The sequence below is a fragment of the Ambystoma mexicanum genome, chromosome 9 (genome assembly GCF_040938575.1).
Source record: "Ambystoma mexicanum isolate Mex_15411 chromosome 9, UKY_AmexF1_1, whole genome shotgun sequence".
Lineage (NCBI taxonomy): Eukaryota > Metazoa > Chordata > Amphibia > Caudata > Ambystomatidae > Ambystoma > Ambystoma mexicanum.
In genome coordinates this window covers 1,536,079,318-1,536,098,087 of record NC_090931.1, presented here as the reverse complement: position 1 = coordinate 1,536,098,087, position 18,770 = coordinate 1,536,079,318, and the positions used below count along the sequence as shown (strand labels likewise).

Here is an 18,770-nt window from a genome sequence, read left to right as displayed (position 1 = left end):
AGAACCAGCCTTTTTGGGATGCCTGATGACCAGGTGTATGGAAGGTACAGGTTTCCACCACACATAATACTGGACCTGGTGAGTGAGTGGGAGGATGACCTCACATCACCCACCCTGTGCTCCCAAGCACTCAGCCCCGTGGAGAAGGTCCTCAATGTACTGCACTTCTTAGCCACTGGATCATTTCAGCGGACAAGTGCCATAGTGGGTGGGGTGTCACAGGCCACCCAGTCACGCTGCCTACACCAGGTCTTGGACATCATCACTGCACGCCCATCAGTCCGCAGGCACATATACCTGCCCAGAACACCTGCAGAAAGGCATGCTGCGGCCCTGGATTTTTACGGTGTGGCACGATTCCCCAAAGTGCTAGGTGCCATCGACTGCACCCATGTGGCTCTACGTCCCCCCAGGGCATCTGAGCACATCTATAGGAACCGCAAGCACTGGCATTCCATCAACGTGCAGGTAGTATGTAATGCCAAGGGAATCATCACCTCAGTATATGCCAACTATCCCGGGTCCACCCACGACAGCTTCATTTACCGAATGTCCACCCTATGCCGGGACATAGATGCTGGGCGGCATGGCGATACATGGCTGCTTGGTGAGTATGTATGCCACTGCACATGCATGCATGTTGGATACTGAGCAAGGTCACAACCCCACCAATGATACCAATCACCACCTCCACAGGGGACAGTGCCTACCCTCTCAGCCCCCACATGACGACGCCAATTCGGAACCCCACCACGCCACCCGAGGTAAGATATAACACAGCCCACATTACAACCCGGGGCATAGTGGAGCGCACATTCGGAGTGCTAAAGTCACGCTTTCGCTCCCTTGACCGTTCTGGCGGGCAGCTGTTATACGCTCCCCCAGTAGTGTGCAGGATCATAGTGGCAGCATGTGTCCTGCACAACGTTGCAACACGCCGGGGCCTGCCCGTGGACATGGTGGCGGCCCCACATCCCCAACCACATGCACAGCCGCTGCGCATGGGAGGGGAAAGGGCACGAGGGGAGGCAGCCCGTACACAGCTAGTGGCTAATTACTTCACATAGTATTCACTCCCCTGTGGAGTGCACACTGGCCTGGCACATTCCATCTGACAGTCAATGATGACTCAACCTGACACTGATCCTGAATGTCTGGAGATTCAACCGTGAAAAGCATATCAGCCTGAGATTGTTCACCTGGAAGTGTTACAATGTGTGCATCCCTACCCACACACGACACCAATGCAGTTTTGTGAAGAAACACATTCAAGCAGCCAAAATGAATACCCACTTGCTAAATGCAACAAGAGGACAGTGCCATGTCACCCAACCCATCCCCAGCACCGCCACACAACACACCGTGCCATGTCATGCTATGTGCAGGTAAACAAACTTATCCCCACAACATGACAAGTGTTGCGATGTACAGTGTCCCCAATTGAAACTTCCTACACCAGAAATGCTCACTGTAATGCAGGACCAACAACAAACTTGAGCAGGTACTACCATTAACATGACTTCAGTAATGTAATAAATCAGTTGTCTCACCACCTGGATATGCCTGCACTCCCACCACTTCCAACTGAACAGTGTTGGTGCCATGTAGAGTTGTAGGTGCACTGCTGCCAACAAGGACCCCATCTCCAGACTAGAGGGCCATGTGTAGACATGAGGAAGGGACCTGCAAATTGGGAGGCAGACACAGATGATGAGTTACACATCAATGCAACATGCAGTGTACAACACAACAGCAATATGCACTAGGAATGTATACACAGTATTGACTAGACTACCCACACATGTGGTGGGAGTCCAATGTCACCATGTACTTCAATGTCACTTGGGCACACCCTTTGCAAGCCCATGGAAACGGGAAGCAGGAGGGGTGTGTGTGACTCAAACCCAGGCATCTGAACCTAATACATGACAAGCCTGCATGTGCCCAGCCACAATGCAGCATATGCCCACAGGAACCACGGAAGCCAACAAATTGTCCCAAACAAATTGGGAAAAATATAAAATAAATAATAAAAAAAAAATAAAAAAAAATTAAAAAAAATCAAAAATGGCCATTAAAGGGCCCGGGGGGGGGGGTTGGGGAGGCCACCCAGGAGGTCCGAGGTCAGGGTGCACACCAGAAACCACCTGTGTGGATCCTGGGAAAAAAATACACCTCCATGGGCTCATGGCCCACACGGCTACCCTATTGTGGGAGTATCACTGCTGTCGCTATTATCACCCTGTGCAGCTGCATCCGGAGGTGGTTGCACTATGGGAGGAAGCCCACGCAAGGCCCTACTCTGTTCCTCCATGGCTGCAAGCATGCGGGTGTGGTAGGTCTCGTTCTGGAGGATGAGGGTGCGGAGGTCCCCATGCAACAACTCACGGGATGCCCGGACCTCCGCCCTCGTTGCTTGCATCTCAGCTGAGAGCGTACGGGTGAGACGCTCCAGCTGCTGTTCTGTCCTTTGGTGTGTTGAAGCCTCAAGCTCAACAAGAGTCGTCCTGAGTTGATGTAGCTCCTGCCTCAGGGCTTCCCTGTGGCCCTGGGACTCTATGGAGATGGCCTCCTGCAGAGTCGCCAGTGCCGCCCGCCTGTCCCTGTTGGACGCCAACATGTCCTCCCTGTGTGACTGGCAGATGGAGTCGGTTGCCTGCTCTAGTCGCTCCATCAGCCTTTCAGGGGGGACAATGGAAGTAGCCACCCTATCCATGGCCTGAGCCATCATCTCGGATGATGCTGCCTGTTGGGTAGCCATACCGTAAATGGATTGCTCCCATGCGGTATTGCCAGGTGGCGTACGGCCACCACGTCGGCGGGCACCACACCTGTCTGGGCCAAGGCGGACTGCGCCTTGCTGTGCCGGCACTGCCTGAGGCTGCAGGACTGCAATCCCCCTCTGATCTGCTGGCCCAGGAACAGGATCAGATGTCGCGGAGTGTGACCCTGCATCCGTAACCACCAAAGGCCTAGCTGCCAACACTGACATCCCCATTGAGGGTTCTGACCCTGGTGCAGGTGGGTGGGACAGAACAGATTCCCTCCCTGGAACACTCACCTGCGACGGCACGTAGGTCTCATCATCCGAGTCAACAGCTGAGTACAGCTCGGGGGAGGTGCAGCCAGAGACACCCCTTGAGAGCACGACCTGTAGCACTTGTGGGTTTTCACCCACCAGCACACCACGTCCCTCACTGGTGGTTGGTCGGCCCTCGGACCCCTCCTGGCTCTGCACCATCTCCACAACCCCAGCAGTATCAGGTGCGTCTTCCCCTGCAATGACATAATGACAAAGAAATGGAAACCCGCATTAGCACCATGGCACACAATGAGGGCTGAGAAGCAAGAGAACCAGTACTTGATTGACACATGTCCCACATGACTAAGACCCTCCCATGCATGCACCCTCACTGCGTATGAAGGGCAGGCAAATGGCACACACTCATTACACAAAGATGGAAGATGAACACATTTTATGCATGCTGCCTGGCAGTGGCATCACACATTGCCCTGTGATTGCCAGGTGACACACACATGCCATCACACAGATGGCATGTGCCATTGCTATTGAGTGTAGATGGAGAGGAGGGCAGCACTTATTCATTCTGTCCAGTTCCCACATGCAATAGCTTTTCTAATTCAAACACGTCTGCTTTATCACCTGCAGCTGCCAGTCCAATATGGTCCAATTGCACAGGGACATGTGTGAACATATGATATCCAGGTAACAAAGTCACTCCACTTTACCGTAGCCATGTCAGACATGTGACTAGAGGACTGAGGAATGCCTAGTATAAGTGGTGGAATGCATACAATCTGTCTGATTGAACATAGGAAAATAAGCAACAATGTTGTGGCAAGGTGACACTTCAAGGGCAACTGGGGTGCTGTTGGGCTAGATGTCTACTGTTGGCAGAAGGGATACTGCAATGGCCAAATGCAGCTGCGCAGGATGTATTGCATGATGCACATGGCTGACCCATTCGACTCAGGCGCACACACTCTCACCTGGCACACAAACAGATGCCCTCACACACACACCATGCACATGGATGACACACACATGCATGTGCACTCACCGGACAATGCCTCGTAATCAGGCAGATCTCCCACGCCTTGGATCTGTTCCTCCGTGACGTAGGTCCCAGCGACTGACTCATGTGGAGTGAGTTCCATGTCTTCTACTGGAGACCCACCTCCAGTCACTAGAGTTGCGGCATGACTTGAGGCCAGCTTCTTCTTTGCCCTGCGCTTTAGGTCATTCCAGCGCTTGTAGCAATCATTGGCTGTGCGCCTCACGATTCCAAGGGCACTTACGATGTCCGCAACGGTCTGCCAGTGTGCCTGGCGTTGTGCAGGTGTGGTCTTGGATCCTGCAACAATGACCATCTCGTTATCATGTCCGGACACATACTGGACAAGTGCATTCAGTTCGGCATCCGTGAAGCTGGGCTTCCTCGATGGACCGGACTGTGTAGCCGTGTCTGGGGCATCAGCCTGTGCCGGACGAGCACTCTTCCTCTTCCGCTTGGAAGGTGGTGGTGATCCTGAGTGTCCTGCGCCACTCTGGACACTAGGGGCAGGAGCCCTGGTGGGCTCTGTATCAGGTGTGTGGGATTGCACACTCAGCATGGGAGTTGGTGCAGGCATTGGCTCAAGTGTAATGGTGTCATGGGGAATGTCAGCAGAATGGACTAGGACGGACACTGTCCTGGCTGGGTGTGTGAGAGCTGGGGTGGATGGAGCCGCAGCTGCCCCTGCAGCCTCTCCGCCCTGCCGACTTGGGCCAGCAGATGACCTTGCTGCCCCAGATCCACGTGGCATGATGGCATCAACGTGCACCAGCGCACGTGTCGTAGCCCTGCTGACCTGGAAGTCAGCCATGGAGTCAGCCAGGTCTGGTGCCACAATGGGCTGGTCCAACAAGGGCTGAGCATGGATGGTGTCAGCCACATCAGCCTCAACGGGAGGAGGGGAGGGGGGGCGGGGGGGATGATGGGTGCCCTTGACTGGTCCTCCACACATGGGGGGACAGGCTCACCCTGCAAGTTACGACCATGTCCCCTACCGGATCCACCACGGCCACCACTTGTGGCTCTTCCACCTTTGCCACCCTTACGGAATCCTCGCCTCCCAGCCATGGCACTGATATTAATGTGCGTATGGGAGTGGCTGTAGACAATTGTCCTGGGCAATTGGGGGTCAAAGGGGTTGGGTACCAGATGGTAATTGTACCCTAGTGCTCTAGCACGGCTGAATGTAACCCCTGGGGAAAGATGACGGGTCACGCAACGCACAGGAGGCCCAAAAAAGGGAGATGACGTGCACGCAACCCCTCGTAGACCACGTGTGCAGAAAGAAAAACCTGCACTACGCTGTGGCACCCAGTAACACAAGAATGAACGTATGCGTGTCACACGCAGCCTAGACTGACCTCTGAAGGGGTAGGCAACACACGGGGCAAGCACAGATGTCAAATACGTGCGTGACTCACCATCTGCCAGGTAAAAGAGCGTGAAAAATGAGCGCGTTTGGTTGGCAACACCCCCGTCAAAAGAAGATATGTACGCTGTCTGAGGAGACAGGACAACAGTAGAAGGGGACACTGTTTGAGGGAACAGGCCCAGGTAAACCAATACAAGAGAAAAAAGAGAAAAAGCTGTCAGAGGTAACAGGGAGTACGAACTGGAAACGCCGTGAAGTAAATCGCGTGTGAAACGACAAGAAGTACAGTATTCACCCACTCGCTCTCCACGAAAAGCACGTACAAGGGAATGGTGTTCTACACGTACCTTATATACAGGACCACACGTACTGCGTCACTTACGCGGCGTGTACGTGCTAGGCCCATTTTCACCAATCACACGCTTTGTCACTTCTGCGTGTAGGTCCATTTTCACCAATCACACGCTTTGTCACTTCTGCGTGTAGGTCCATTTTCACCAATCACACGCTTTGTCACTTCAGCGTGTAGGTCCATTTTCACCAATCACACGCTTTGTCACTTCAGCGTGTAGGTCCATTTTCACCAATCACACGCTTTGTCACTTCTGCGTGTAGGTCCATTTTCACCAATCACACGCTTTGTCACTTCAGCGTGTAGGTCCATTTTCACCAATCACACGCTTTGACACGCAACATTTTTCTACGCGTGCACGTGACTTCATAGACGCGCATACGCTGTTGATGCGTTTAGGCGCTAGGGGCCTTGCCTCGATTTACACGCAGACGTGTTTGATTTTCGCGTGCAAAATCACTGTATCAGGCTGCCCACGCGTTCACACACGGTAGACCACGCTCCTGGCCAGGAGGCCAGATTACTGCCCCCCAGAGCCCTGAGCACGCTCCCACCTGCCATCTGCTGCTGCCTGACTGCCTGCTGGCCACGTGCCCAGCCGTTTGCTGCCTGCACATCAGCCAGGGGTGCTGTTGCTGTGACCACCCCTGCTGGAACCAAGGGCTCCCGACTGCTTTTCCGTCGCCCCACAGCCCTGCCCCAGGACCCAGTTGCCCACCCACTCCTGCCTCTGGGGTTGCCATGTCGGCCACTACAACAGCTGGCACCAGTGCCAACCCCCGGACAAGGAGGCAGAGGGGCACCAGCTTCAGTGCCAGGGAAGTTGGTGTCCTGGTGGAGCATGTCCTGGGGCAGTATGATGCCCTCTTTGGAAGATTGCGCGCTGACAAGGAAGGATGGACTCGGATCTGAATGGACATCGACTACATACGTGTCAGGAAGCGCTGGGAGGAATACAGGTCCAGGACCCTCAACAAGGCCCGGTGCCTCATGATGGCAGCGGATGGTAAGGGGCGGCGGGGCCACTTGTCGGTAGATCAGATGAGGGTCCTGGAACACATATCCACAGCGCTCCACATCCAGGTCCTTGAGAAGCAGACCCGTCTGGAGTCGAGCGCTGTGCGTGTGGTGGTGTGCCAGGAGTGTGCAGGTTGAACATGTATTTTTATGTGGCCAAGTAGGGGGGGTGTACAGGGCTGTGAGGGTGAGACATGCAAGGGGTGTCCTGTGTGACACATGGATGGTGCTTGTGTGTGTGGGCTTGCATGGCACAGGATGTGGAGGTATGATTGTCAGGTGTGACATGGATGTCGATCGGGACACTGCGACAGTTGGCGGAGGTGTACACATGCATGCAGGTTTGGTGTTGTGTGTGCATGTGTAGTGTACTCCCTATGTTGCATGTGATGTGTGGATGACCTTTGGCTGCTCATGCTGTTGTATGTGAATGGATGGTGCTGGCTGTTGCATTATGGCTGTGGTATGGCTCATGTGTGCAAGTTGAAATAACATGTGTGTTGGGGATTGTGATGCCATGTGTGAGGTTTACCAATGCCACTCATGTATGACTGTCATGTGTGTATTAGTCCATTTTACAGTGCCCTGATGCCTGTGTTTTCTTTCTCCCTGTCTGCAGCGTCAACTGATGAAGAGGGGGAGGAGGTGCTGTGGAGCACAGCGGCAGGGGTCACACCACCAGCCAGAGACGCAAGGGCCGGATCCCCTCCCAAGTGGTGATCTCGTTGGGGAGTGAGGAGTCTGGTGCCGCGTCCAAGGCCGCAGCTGCCGAGGGGAGGTCCAAGAGGCGGAGGTCGGAGTTGGACTCCTCGGCAGCAGAAGGGGCAGCTGGGGCCCCACAGGGCCCAACGGGGGAAAATGGCACGGAGTCATCCAGGTTGGTGGGGGTTTTGGTGGAGGGTGCCCCAGCACTGCTGGGGGGTGGGGGTGGTGGGTGACATGGGTGGGGGCCTGGTGGAGGGTGCCCCTGCACTGCTGGGGGGTGGGGGTGGTGGGAGACATGGGTGGGGGCCTGGTGGAGGATGCCCCTGGTGGCTGGGGGGTGGGGGGAGACATGAGTGGGGGCCTGGTGGAGGATGCCCCTGGGGGCTGGGGGGTGGGGGTGGTGGCAGACATGGGTGGGGGCCTGGTGGAGGATGACCCTGGTGGCTGGGGGGTGGGGGTGGTGGGAGACATGGGTGGGGGCCTGCTGGCAGGTGCCCCTGGTGGCTGGGGGGTGGGGGTGGGTGCCCCTGCACTGCTGGGGGGTGGGGGTGGTGGGAGACATGAGTGGGGGCCTGGTGGAGGCTGCCCCTGGTGGCTGGGGGGTGGGGGTGGTGGGAGACACGGGTGGGGGCCTGGTGGAGGGTGCCCCTGCACTGCTGGGGGGTGGGGGTGGTGGGTGACATGGGTGGGTGCCTGGTGGAGGGTGCCCCTGGTGGCTGGGGGGTGGGGGTGGTGGGAGACATGGGTGGGGGCCTGGTGGAGGCTGCCCCTGGTGGCTGGGGGTGCAGGGGGACATGAGCAGGTGTGCAGGGTAGTCGCCTGTTTTGTGGGCTGCCTGCAGGGGCCGTGGAGGGTGTACAGGGAACACCTGTGAGGACCCACCCAGCCTAATCGCGTGTGATAATTCCCACACACCCCTATTATACACGTACCCAGCCAAATCGTGTGTGATAATTCCCACGCACCCCTGTAATACACGTACCCTGCCAAATCGCGTGTGATAATTCCCGCATACCCCTGTAATACACGTACCCTGGCCAATCGCGTGTTGAACTTCCCGCGTACCCCTGTAATACACGTACCCTGGCCAATCGCGTGTTGAACTTCCCGCGTACCCCTGTAATACACGTACCCTGGCCAATCGCGTGTTGAACTTCCCGCGTACCCCTGTAATTCACGTACCCTGGCCAATCGCGTGTTGAACTTCCCGCGTACCCCTGTAATACACGTACCCTGGCCAATCGCGTGTTGTACTTCCCGCGTACCCCTGTAATTCACGTACCCTGGCCAATCGCGTGTTGAACTTCCCGCGTACCCCTGTAATACACGTACCCTGGCCAATCGCGTGTTGAACTTCACGCGTACCCCTGTAATACACGTACCCTGGCCAATCGCGTGTTGAACTTCCCGCGTACCCCTGTAATATACGTACCCTGTCCAATCGCGTGTTGAACTTCCCGCGTACCCCTGTAATACACGTACCCTGGCTAATCGCGTGTTGAACTTCCCGCGTACTCCTGATATGAAGGTTGCCCGCTTTGCGTTCCTTGTTTGGCAGCCCTGTAAAGTGGTCCAGGGTTAGCACAGCCCTTTGCGATGATTTTGCGATTTTGATGGCTTTTCCTTGCGCGAGGGCGTTCTTGGGGGTGTTACTGGCGCTGCTGCAGGCTCGCTGCGATACTCTGCGCCACGGCTGGTTTTGGAGCATGTAATCCATGAATACGCTGTGCGCGGAAATCGGTTTTATCGCACGTGCCTGGCGCAGACAATCGCACACGGACACTCTGCGCCAGCCGCTTGCGACACTTTTCTGCGAAATTCTATGAATTACCCTGTAAGTCGGGCACTGCCAGAAGCAAACGATGGCAACTTGAGCGTGCACAAAGATGACACAAAGCACACACATACACATTTCATAAGCATGTAAAGACGTTTTAAACGCACCTGGGGGTCTTATACAGCTTGTTTGCCTCTCACTGTCTTGATCATCATTGCAGTAAGGTGCTTCCTCCTCTTTTATACTAAATGAAATTATTTCATACCCTGTCAAATAAAAAATAGAATTATACATTGACAAAGACAGATATTCAACGGCAGGATTCTCTGTGGGGAAAAGTAGATGTTTGTCAGGTCTGTATTTGCTGTTCGTATTCCTTTCAAAGGGTTGTATATTGAGATGCCACAAACCAATGAAGGTCTTATCGGATTGGGGTGAAAATATCTAATTTTTTACTACGAGGTAGAAAACATCAAATTTAAAACAACTAATTAGCTAAGTTAAATGCGAGGGGTGGGGGGAGACCCCCGCAGCCTCTTCCCCCACATCAATAAATACCCCAACCAAACCCCCATCAATTTATTAGTATAAATGTGTTTTAAATTCAAGGTTTTCTACCACGCAGTAATGTTCTGTGATATTTTGTAGTGATACCGTCTCATCAGGTAGACGCGTCTGCTGTGGGCCAGCAGGGAAGAGATTGGATTATTTTATACACTTCATTCAAAGGGTCTGACCAAGAGTGAGAAGGTACATAGAGATAGAATCACCCTGTGCAGACCAGGAGCGAGAAGGTACATAGAGATAGGATCACTCTGTGCAGACCAGGAGCGAGAAGGTACATAGAGATAGGATCACTCTGTGCAGACCAGGAGCGAGAAGGTACACAGAGATAGGATCACCCTGTGCAGACCAGGAGCGAGAAGGTACACAGAGATAGAATCACCCTGTGCAGACCAGGAGCGAGAAGGTACATAGAGATAGGATCACCCTGTGCAGACCAGGAGCGAGAAGGTACATAGAGATAGGATCGCCTTGTGCAGACCGGGAGCGAGAAGGTACATAGAGATAGGATCACGCTGTTCACATCTTTTAGCCCGTGACCAGGCACTGCAGACATACAGAGAATCAATGGCCATGAACATGTCGATCAGCGTCTGACCTTGCCCAAAGACGCTCAGGAGAGGTCAAACATTTAAAGAGCCAGTGAATAAAGTCAGCCTGCAAAATCCATCAAAAGACCTTTTCATGAGCACATTACAATCTAGAACTGTACAGAGGAACACATGAAATGGAAAAAATTAACTCAACAAAGAGGCACCTTTAAATACATATGTATCATAAAAGGATGGGTCACTTCAGTGCTAGCAGTGTAACAAATCAACAGACGACTTGTAGCCACTGCAAGCCAGGAAGCGGTCACTCATTGCTGAACCCAAACAGTTAAACAACTCAGGACAATTAGTAACATGGAAGGCAGTGTCACCAACTCCCCAAGCTCGCTAACCCACTGTTGTCACAAATGCACCAGGCCCTGCAACACTCACTAACTCAGCATAACCTGCAATGTACCAACCTCACTAAATCACTACGACCCACGATGAGCTCCTTCACCAACTCTGAAAAACAGCAATGCATCAGGTTACTAACTCACTTTGGTCAACAACTAACTAATCAAGACCTGTGACATGTCAACTCCTTACCTCGCATGACCTGTGATGTGTCATTTATCTACAACCACTTCAGTGTTAACTAACTAATCACCAGACACAATGTATTAACCTACTGCTAATGACCAGCAAAGAGTGAACTCAATAGCCAACCATGGCCGGTAGAACCAGTCAACTCACTAACTAGAACCAGCAACGTGTCGGCTAATCCACTAACCACAACTGACAATACAACAACGTAGAGGCATTGGGCCCACTTTCAACTTGTCCATTTATAAACCAATACAAGCACTGGGGCAACCAACAAACTACCAAAAGCAACCTATCAACTCTCTAACTAATCACAGTCGATGGTTGCCAACTCACTAACTGACCATGACTAGCCAGATGACCACCTAGTGGCATGTACAAAATGCACAGGAAGAGGAACTAACTAAGCACCACGAGCAACATAACCAACAATAGACATATCTGTGACACGCTGAATGGTGGTCTCCACCCACCCCCAGCAGTTCAAGACCCTGGCAGCGTTTGTAACTCACCTAACTCTGGGTTTGTGCTCCTTCCTACACCAAGATCATCAATGGAAACAGAAACTGGGTCTTCATCTTCCCTCAAACAAGTGTCAGTGTCTACAACAGAGAAACAGCAAGTCAATAATGTTCATTTGCATCAGAAAATGAACAAATCATTCATTTGAACACAGTAAAATAACAACTTTAATACTTTAATCCCAGAATCTCATTCCATAGAAGCTCAGAATTAAACATTTTGAAGCAGGGATGGATAACTGTAAATCTCCCAGGTGCTACCTGCCATATTTTGGATTAGCTAGTGTTGGTAGGTTGTTTTCTTATATACCAACTAGGCAAACACATATGGCTTTTTGAGGAGGTGGAGATGGCAGTCGGGCACTCTAGGTAATCGTGCTCACCTGTTATGAGAAGGATAAGTTGGGATCAATGATGTCCTGTAGCATCTTGACCTGGAAAGGTGGAAAACCAGGGTTTCTGGCCAGCTGAACAGCAAATTGACGATGTACAGAAAAAGCAGTACTTCAAACTTGATGCCAATCAGGCAGCGTTTGCTGGCAATCATCCAGTTATGCATAGCTCACAGGGAATCTGTAGAATGCGGATGGCCTGCTGTAGGGCTTGTCTAGTCTGAACACTGTCTGGGTTTTGACTACACATAGTTGTAATCATGCGGTAAACTTAAGGATGGATGCCAACAGACTGATGTAGGGGGTGAATAGCCACGGTGAGCGTGAAGAACCCTGGGGTACTCCACACGGGCACGAGGTAGGAGTTAAAGTCCCCCCCATTTGTATCTCTGATGTTGTATTCTCAAAGAAAGAAGCTTGCCACCTATAGACTGTCATCCCTGCCTCACAGTAGATTGGAAGTGTATGGTGTGGTTAATGGTGTTGAACACTGCTTAAAGTTTGAGGATAAGGGTCATAGGATAACTGTTGTCCATGGTGGACAGCAAACACTCTCCGCTGCACATCCGGGGGATGCTTCAGTACTGTACTAGACTTACACACATTTAGTCTATTTTAGCTGGCTGAAGAGGGCAGGACTGAGTTAACAGACATTGAATGCCCATAACATACTTGGTCAGTGAAACTTTGAGCTGCACTCCTGTATCCCGCTACCCATTCTGGGAAGAATGCTATGGTTTCAAGTTAGATGATTCCATCGAAAAGAAGTTATGAATCGACTGGTAACTTCTTGTATATGCACACACAGAGAAGGTGGTGGAAGGTGTGCAAAGGCTGCCATCTTGACATCCATGCATCACTGCACCTCTGTCACACATCTGAAATCCAGCCTAAAGTTATGTTTCTAAATACTCAGATTGGGGTATATGGCTTTTGAGATGCTGAAAGAAAGTAGTATAAATGTTGCATTGTAGAAGTGATTATGTGAGCTAATATATTAAGATACTGACACCCTTCCTCATCTTAACAAAGCATATCTTGATGTAAAGGCAATGTTTCATAAGGATATGTATTTTATTGAACACATTGTGATATCGTAGAAGTTGCAAGTCTACTCCTAATAATGCGTTTGTTGGAAACAATATATATATCACTAACAAAAACATTGTTAAAGGGACGTTATGGTTAAGCTGCACTAGCAAAAACCTATGAAATTCTATGGAAAAATGTTGTTACAGGGACGATATGTTTACAGGTAAAACCGAAAAAAAACCGAAATTTGCCAGTTATGGTAAACTAAACAACCATAACGCGTGCGACCAGTGTGCACTGCAAGGACTAACACCCATGACATCAAAGATGCCATCACAAATCTCATTCATGACATCACTGATGACATCAGATGTGTGGCTCCCTCTGTTTAGTTCACTACCATAAGTAGGGCAGGTGCTTTTCTTCACTAACAGTCAGGAACAAACAATTGAAAACGTTCCATATTTGTGTACGGCACCCTTCTTATATGTTCTTGCACTACTTACCTTACCGTTCACTCACATCATATGATACATATACATATATGGTAAGAGGAAAGCGTAAAACACATCACTGGTTTCTGTGCATGAAGATAATCAGTTCGGTTATGAACAGTTTCTGGCAATACTGCTCCTTTTTAGCTTATTTTAATGCCCTTGCATATGGTCATGTTTGTATGCATTGTGGTGTCTTTATGGTTTCTCTGCAGTAGTGCAATTATGCAGTTATAAAGACAATGGTAGCTACATCTTACATGTTTCACAGTACCCGACACTCTAAAACGAATGCATTCATGATTTCACTATGTAACATGGAAAGGTTTTGAAGGTTACACTTCCATGAGGCATGGTTCAGACAATGGCTATGTTTGCAAATCAGTTCCTTCATGTACAGTGAAGAAGTGTGCAATACAATGGTGTGTATAGCAATGCAATCTTCCATGACCTACTTCTCTCATGATAGTTCTTCCAATAATCTTTCGTAGTTTTCTGCCACCATTACAATATCAATCCCTTGTGGAGGCTTCCTATTAAAACTAAATGCACATTCAATGTCATCAGTGATGTCATAAATGAGATTTGTGATGGCATCTTTGATGTCATGGGTGTTAGTCCTTGCAGTGCACACTGGTCACATGCGTTATGGTGGTTTAGTTTACCATAACTGTCGAATTTCAGGGGGTTTCCGGTTTTACCTGTAACCATAACGTCCCTGCAACAATGTTTTTCCATAGAATTTCATAGGTTTTTGCTAGTGCAACTTAACCACAACGTCCCTTAACAATGTTTAGGTTAGTGAGATTCATAGGTTTTTAGTAGGGCACTGTGAGCCGAGCATTGCTTTAGCATAAAGTTTTCTGTAAAGAGGATAGGTATTTGGAATGGCAACATAACTATAATGTCCCGTTGGCTGCCCTCATGATAAACGTGTGGAAAGGTCAAATTGTCTCGTGTATGTATCCATTTGCACTACCCCTTACTTTTCCGAATAGTGTTGGTGTATCGTAGCAATTACAGATGTACATAGTAAACGTTGTTTAGAGTGTCAGTAGGGTCTCTTTTTGTGTTAACAGTGCATGATAAATCTGTGCCGCACACTACTGTCCGAGATGACTACAGATGAGCAATATGGACGTTTCCTAGGGACACTGCACCTGGCTGGCGTACGTGCAATCACACTGCAAGTATACATAGGACTCCATTAGTGGCCGCATGTCAGCATCTTCAAATGCACTTTTAAGTAGTTGTGGAAGCGCACGTGTTTCCGTTTCACACTTCGACCCATGCATAGGTCATCCACTGTATGCTGGTAACACCGCCCCTGTCGCCAGCCCTACGGATTCATGCAGTAGGCTACCGCATTTAAAGTACTGCTGCCGACTTCGTGGGTGGCTCTACAAACCTACCAATGTGTGGCTAAAGTACTCCTAACTGTAGAATGTCCACTGGTAAACAAGTAACAGGAACCTGCAGTGTCACGTGGGCGTGTTAAATGTCGCATTACTTTGATTTATCTGCTGCTTGCCTTTCCATGACCCGTGAAACAGATACATTGTGTCTGTACTCAGCAGTGTGCCGGAAAGTATCAAGAGGTTGCCTGCCATTCGTACAGTTGAAGAAAACATGTAACTGCAGGTGGGACAGTTTGTACTAAGTCTGCAAAATGGCAAAGCGGGTGCACCTTCTTCACGCACATACTAGTGCATGTAAAGGCAAGTAAGGAAACAGCAGAATATGCAGAGAGCAAACAACCTTAGTGGTGGTTAGAAAAGCGCCACAGCTGCATGGGTTGCACAGAATAAATGGCTTCCTGCAGCACGTAATGAAGCTGTGTTTCGCGTTGTTGTAAACAGTCTTGTATTCCACAATGTATGTATATCCATGAATGCTCCCCCTAAACTAATTACGTAGGGTACTTTCATGTACAGCATTTCCCACATCTGCTGCGGGCAACAAGAGGGGCACTCCTGTAGGGCTGCAGAGCTGTAAAACAATCTTTGCAAACCATATGCCGCGCTACAGACCCTTACCCGGCAAAGAGCATTGTATTGTACATGTACTGCAACGCGCTACTGTACAGAGGGAAGGTACTTGGAAGTGCATGGGAACGGTCCTTATGGGAGCATTACAATGACTGGTGCCTATGTAGGTGAGGGCCACCCAATAGTTCTGTCTCCCGGCACGTCCCCTATAGTATCTAGGCAGGTGCTGCTGCTTCTGTATCGGACCTTTCCTGACGTTCCTTCTGTGGCGTGTGTGAGAAAACCATAATAAATTCAAATAAACTGGGAAAGGAAAAAAAGGTAAATAAAGAAAGCACCTTTCACAGATCAACAACGAAATTGGCCATGCTCCATGCAGGGCGGGAGGCACGGCATTGTGGAAAACACTGTAGTTCAATTGGTTACAAAGGGGGTCGCTGTACAAAGAGTTTTTTTTTACGTGCTGCAGAGCGTTTTCAAGAGAGTCACAGCGCAACACTAACTACTTAAAAATATCAGTACTTTCAATAAGGGCACCAAACAAATTTAAACGGGGTGTACACAAATCGGGATGGCTGGCATAGTAAGATGAACGTTATAGCTGGGGAAAAGTGTTTGTCCTGTGAAACGTCATATTCCCATCGGCGAAGTATGCCATTGGCACATGTCGAACAAAGGCACAAATACACTTCTTTGCAATATACCGCGCTGTCTGCATTCACGGACCAAATAGAAAATGACGCTGCCACATCGGTGGCTGCATAATGCGATAGAAACGTATGCAAGAGATCGGAAACAAACGCATGAACTGGGCAAGTGCCGCCTTCATCGCAAACGGCACTGAAGCTCATGCAACATGCTATGGAATTCTCCCTGCCCAATGAACAACAATAATATTGGCATGATTGTGTGTCACCAAAGTGACACACAGAGAAACCAAAATCAGGCACTTCATTGTGGCAACTCCATAGCACAACACATGCACATGATAGATTGCAAAATGAGTAGCCACGGCACAGTGTTTTTTCAGTCAATGTATGTCAGAATCCCCTAAAACCTGCACGCTGTGCCTCGTGAAACACACAGCCATAACCACACCCTCTGCATTTCAACAAATACACTGTGTAGCACAGTCTGTCCGTGCACACCACACCCACAAACATTATTGGCCAATCACATTTCTATGGCAGTCGTCTGCAAAAGGGGCGTGTGGAACACGTGCCACCCTTCAACTATCGCAATATTGCAGAATGGTCGTGCTGGGCACGCGCGGGAGTGGGGGAATAACTTTCAACTAGGGGAGCGGACGTCGTTAGTGGTGGTGGCTCTTAAAAGAACCTTTTTTTTTTTTTTTAAAAGTACTTCCCTAGAAACACTTTTGTTGCGGTTTTTGTACGTAAATGTGTGTTTTCAACGTCAGCTCACATTCTTACAATAGGGTCTTCAATGCAGTGTGTAGCTTGTGAAAACACATTTCATTGCCACTGTGCGACAAAGACATGTCATTTGCCTTGAAAAGGTGTTTGTATCGCGAACCAATGTTCTCATTCTCACAGGAGAACAACCCAGCAGCACTCAAGAAGTGTCACATGCTTCTGTTGATGAGACCCCTTCGACCTCTGGCTGGCGACAGGAATCATTGGAATACTTCAACACTATTCTCGGGGGTATACATGAGAAAAGCACATTGGCAGTAGGAAAAATGCACAGCACCGCTTTCATCATAATCTTCAGTTGACGGAACACACGGGAACAAGGCATGTAACCCATAAAGAAGGCTCCAAAGTGCACGATCACAACATGCACAGTTGCCGAAGAGGCCACGCGTCGACATTCTACAAGCAGTCCGCCGAAACAGCTTGCTTCGACACTACACCACAAAGCGTCCACTCCCTCCAAACCGAAATTGCCAGACTAGTCTTCTTGGAGGGCATACATGCACAGATCTTCCACAAAGCCATCACCCACGACGGAAACTGTGCGTCTTGCCATGTTTGCCAGCCGCAGTACACAAAGTAATGGGAAAAGTGAATGCCGCCCTTTCCTGTGACGCGCACACAGAGCACCTGATTGGCCAAAGGCCACAGTCCCATTCCCATTGGCCATCATAGCGAGAAGTGCAAAATGTGCCACGTGCCTTTCACCAATGACCATGAGGGCCGCGCTCCGGTGAAGCAAGAGGACTCCTTCTCCCTATTGGTGCTCTTCCCTGTGACGTACACCCTGAGCACCTGATTGGCCAAAGGCCATAGTCCCATTTCCATTGCGCAGCACGCTAAAAAGCGCAGAATGTGGCACGTGCCTTTCTCCAAGTACCGCGAGGGCCACGCCCCAGTAAAGCAGGAGGAGTCCTTCTTCCTATTGGCACGCGTTCTTGTGATGCACACCCTTCGCACGACCTAATAGGACAATCGCTACAGTCCCATTTCCATTGGCCAGCATGGTGAGAAGCGCTGAATGTGGCACGTGCAGGTCCCCAAGTACGTCGAGGGCCGGGCCCGAGTGAAGCAGGAGTCCCTCTTCCTATTGCTGCACACCCTAAACATCTGATTGGACAATCCCCACAGTTCCATTTTCGTGGTCGGTACCCGCAAAATCCCCGGATGTGGCTTTCTTGCTGTATGCGGGCATGGGGGAATAACTTGCAACCAGGATAGGCAGAGTTCGTGGTAAGGGGCGACTCTTAAAAGAGCTTGTTGGTTTTTTTGTTTAGATGCTTCTACAGAAACACATATTTTCCGGTTTTTATTAGCTTTTGTATTTTCTTGTGCTCACATTAGTACAGTAAACTCTTCACTGCATCCTGCAGACGAGCAAACAAAACTGCATTGCCAATGGGTGACAATAAAATGCCATTTTCTTGGAAAAACTCTGCATTACCACAACTAATGAAGTCATTGTTGCAGAAGAACATTCCACGAGCGGACAAAAAAAGTACACATGCTTCTGTTGATGAGACACCTTCCTGCGTCTGGCTCGGAGCAACATCCATGAGCCGTGGGCCATACTCTCGTGGTATTATGGATGAGAAAAGCACCTTGGCGGTGGGAAAAAGCGTCCTCACGACATCCAGCAATCTCCTCAGTCTACGGAACAAATCTAAGCAAGCCAGGTAACCCATATGCATGCCACCGTAATGAATGACGATAACATCTACTACTGGAAAAGTGGCGAGGTCTTTGCAAAGTGCATGAATATAGGTGAAATTGCACTCATACACAGCGTTCCACGATGCTGCCACTCCTCCCAAACCAACATTTCTGTCAAGTGTCTTTGCAGGGCATAGTTGTGCAGATCTATGACAAAGGGATCACCTACAGTCAACACAATGCTGTTCGCCATGT

The 18,770-nt window shown here is 50.1% G+C and overlaps 1 protein-coding gene across 5 annotated transcripts in view; it reads right to left on the bottom strand.

The window, feature by feature from the left end:
• LOC138489462 (zinc finger protein 154-like) overlaps positions 1 to 18,770 on the bottom strand; it is a 122,718-nt gene that overhangs the window by 19,763 nt on the left and 84,185 nt on the right. For all 5 annotated transcript variants that reach the window (XM_069617188.1, XM_069617186.1, XM_069617187.1 and 2 more), the window contains 2 exons: positions 11,512 to 11,601; positions 9,467 to 9,565 (listed from right to left, as the gene is read on the bottom strand). In XM_069617188.1, the coding sequence (XP_069473289.1) occupies positions 9,467 to 9,565; positions 11,512 to 11,601 (189 nt within the window). The remainder of the gene's footprint in view (positions 1 to 9,466; positions 9,566 to 11,511; positions 11,602 to 18,770) is intronic.